Below are 3320 nucleotides of genomic sequence, written 5' to 3'. Positions count from 1 at the left end.
TCAATTATCAAAAGTCATTTTATTGACAAAATAGAATACTCATATTTGCTCTTACAGGGGTAGCCTCTAAACTTTTTTACAAAAAAAATTTACAGACTGTATAGCTTTGGATATATACATATTTTACACATCTGTACAAAGTAACAAATAATTATATAAATACATCCTTTAATGTAGGAAACCCGTATTTATCTGGGGTGTATAATTAAGACGTTTTGATTTCAGTCTGTATTATAAGGCATTTGCCTGGTCATTAATATCTTGAAAACCTGCAGTCCCAGCACACTCGCCTCACGGTGGGGGGAGGAAGACCCCCCTATGAGTAAAAAGCTGCTCTTAGTCCAGAGTGAATCAGAAGCTGCTTTGCCTTGCCCTCTGCAAGACACGGGTGAGCTTCTACCCTCCTCTGCCAGCAAAATAATAAGCTGGCTCCTTGAAGTACTTGCTCCCTGCATATGAATGGCGGGGAGGGAGGAGGGGGCTGGAGCCCGGGGCCTCTGCCAGCCGCATTGTTCCACACAAGCTGTGCCTAATAGGGACCATTAGGGGTTCATTAATGGCACCAAACAGTGAGGGGGCATTTTAGGCAGGCCAGTGTCCCTCATTCCCTAACCTTTGGCCTCTTTCCCCTTGCTCACACTTGAGACAGGGGCATCTGCTTGGGGTAGGAGACGGAGCTGGCAGTGCCCGACCTCCACGTTAGACCGGTGCTGACGTCGCTGTAGAGTGAGCCACCGCCTCCAGCCCCAAGTCCTCCTGCTGCAGCGATTGCGGCCTGCCCGCCTGCACCTGCCCCTGTACCCCCGGCCACAGCAGCACCTTTGCTGGCCCAGCAGCAGCGGGTGCAGAGGGCCCGCCAGGACTCGAGGGTCTTGCCGGACCAGACCCAGACGCCAGAGGTGATGCCCACCACCAGGCACATGAAGTACTTGAGCATGAAGACAGCATAGTCTGGGCGGCGAGCCTGATCAGGCTGCTGGTCACGGAGGCAGGGGCAGTTGTGTGTGGCCTCCCAGCGGGGCCGGTTGTGCTGCTCGTAGAAGAGGCAAGCGACCACGCTGGCAGCTGGCACAGTGTAGAGCACTGTAAAGAGGCCCAGGCGGATCATCAGTTTCTCCAGCTTGTGGGTCTTGGTGGGGCCACCCTGTTGCTTGATGACGCTGCGGATGCGGAAGAGCGAGACGAAGCCAGCGAGCAGGAACATGGAGCCAATGGCCAAGTAGATGAGCAGTGGTGCCAGCACAAAGCCCCGCAGGTTCTCCAGGCTCTGGTTGCCCACATAGCAGATGCCTGCCACCGGGTCCCCATCCACAGAGCTGAGCGCCAGCACAGCGATGGACTTGACGCTGGGAAGCAGCCAGGCAGCCAGGTGGAAATACTGCGCGTAGCCGGCGATGGCCTCGTTGCCCCACTTCATGCCGGCCGCCAGGAACCACGTGAGGGAGAGGATGACCCACCAGATGGAGCTGGCCATGCCGAAGAAGTAGACGAGCAGGAAGACCACGGTGCAGAGCGCCGGGCCGGTGCTCTCGTAGCGCACGTGCTCGGCCACGGCCAGCTCGGGCTGCAGCTCGGCGGCGCCGCCCGCCGCGCCGCGGCCCCCCGCGGCCCCCGCCGCCGCCGCGCCGCCGCCGGCCCCCGCGGCCCCCGCGCCGGCGCCGCCGGCCCCCGCGCCGCCGCTGCACGCCACCTTCTCGTGGCCGGCCACCAGGCGCACCAGGTAGCCGAGGGAGACGAAGAGGTAGCAGGCGGCCAGGAAGATGATGGGCCGCTCGGGGTACTTGAAGCGCTCCATGTCGATGAGGAAGGTGGAGACAGTGGCGAAGGTGGAGAGGAAGCAGAGCACGGACCAGAGGCCGATCCAGAAGGCGGTGAAGGCGCGCTCGTCGGGGCTGAAGTAGGGGTTGTGGCAGGGCAGGGCGCAGTTGGCGATCTGCCCCGTCTTGACGCGGTTGTAGAGCGGGTGGCGCTCGCTGGACACGGACACCATGGGCGCGCGGCACTGGCAGCCCGGCTCGCAGGGCGGCGGCGGCGGCGGGCGCGGCGCGGCGGGCGCGGGGGCGGCGGCGGGCGGCGGCGCCCGGGCCGGGCCGCCGGGGCGGGCGCCGCGCGGCGGGGGCTTGGCGGGCGGCGCCGCCGTGGTGAGGTCCGTGCGGTTGTAGTCCATGCACAGCGTGTCCGGGCTGCCCTGCTCGGGCAGCCGGTCGCAGCGCATCCTGTCGGGCCAGGCGAAGCCGTACTGGCGCATGAGCGGGGCGCAGCCGGCCTTGGCCCGCTCGCACACGCTGCGGCACGGCGGCAGCGGCTTCTTGTAGTCCTCCAGGCAGATGGGGGTGTACATGCTGCAGAGGAAGAAGCGCAGGTCGCTGGAGCACTGGATCTCCACCAGCGGCCAGAACTGGTGCACCTCCAGCCCGGCCTCGTCCTGCGTGTCGTGGTTGAACTGGTTGGGCATGTAGGTGTAGTTGTAGCCGATGCCCTTGCAGAGGGGCACGGTGATCTCCTGGCACGACAGCTCCTTGGCCGACGAGGAGGACGCGGAGGCGGCGGCCGAGGCGGCGGCGCAGCCGGCGCGCCGCAGCAGGCAGAGGGCGGCGAGCAGCGAGGTGACTTCCAACAGGTAACTCCACTCCATGCTCGGCGAGCGGCGGCGGCGCCGCCGGCAGCCCCGGGCCCTCTCCCGGCCGCGGCTGCCCCCCGCGGGGCCGTAGGGCGGGCGCGGGCACGGGCGCGCCGCGGGGCCCCGCTCCCTCGCGGGCTGCGCGGGGCCCGGCCGCCCGGGCGGGGCGGCCCCGCGGATCCTCCGCGCCGCGGGTCCGCTCAGGGCAGGCTCCGCAGCCGCCGTCTCATGCTCCCGGCGGCGGCTGAGCGGGGGGCGCCGGCTCCGCGCCCGCGCGGCGGAAGCGAGGGCGCCGCAACTTTCGCCGCCGGCCCCCGCGCGGCGCGGTCAAGATGGCTGAGGCGGCGCCCCCGGCCCCGAGCGGGCGGCGGCTCCTGCGGGCGGCCCGGCCCCGGTCGCCGCCGCTCGCCCCGACGCGCCCCCGAGCCGCGGCGGCGCCTCCGCGCAACTTGTCGCTCCGCGGCCCCGGCAGCGCGAGTCCGGGCGCCGCGCGCTCATGAATATTTATAGCGAGCGCCGGCAGGCCCCGCCCCGCCCGCCCCGCCCGCCTATCGCGCGGCGCGGGCGGGGAGCGCCAGCCGCCCGCCGCCTCCTTAAGGTGGAGCGGGCGGCGCCCCGCGGCTTCGCGAAGTGCCCGCGGCTGGGGCCGGTGGAGGGTCGCGCCGGGGAGGCGCGGAGCGCTGCGCTCCGCTCCGCTCTG

General features: G+C 67.9%; 1 protein-coding gene across 1 annotated transcript; it reads right to left on the bottom strand.

Moving 5' to 3' along the window:
• Window positions 1–2712, bottom strand: FZD8 (frizzled class receptor 8). Its single transcript, XM_062567676.1, has one exon. It carries the CDS (start codon window positions 2633–2635, stop codon window positions 635–637), a length of 2001 nt encoding a protein of 666 aa, XP_062423660.1. The 5' UTR covers window positions 2636–2712; the 3' UTR covers window positions 1–634.
• Window positions 2713–3320: the final 608 nt, after the last annotated feature.

This window comes from Rhea pennata, chromosome 2, assembly GCF_028389875.1.
Source record: "Rhea pennata isolate bPtePen1 chromosome 2, bPtePen1.pri, whole genome shotgun sequence".
NCBI classification, from domain to species: Eukaryota; Metazoa; Chordata; class Aves; order Rheiformes; family Rheidae; genus Rhea; species Rhea pennata.
This window is presented reverse-complemented; position numbering and strand designations above follow the sequence as displayed.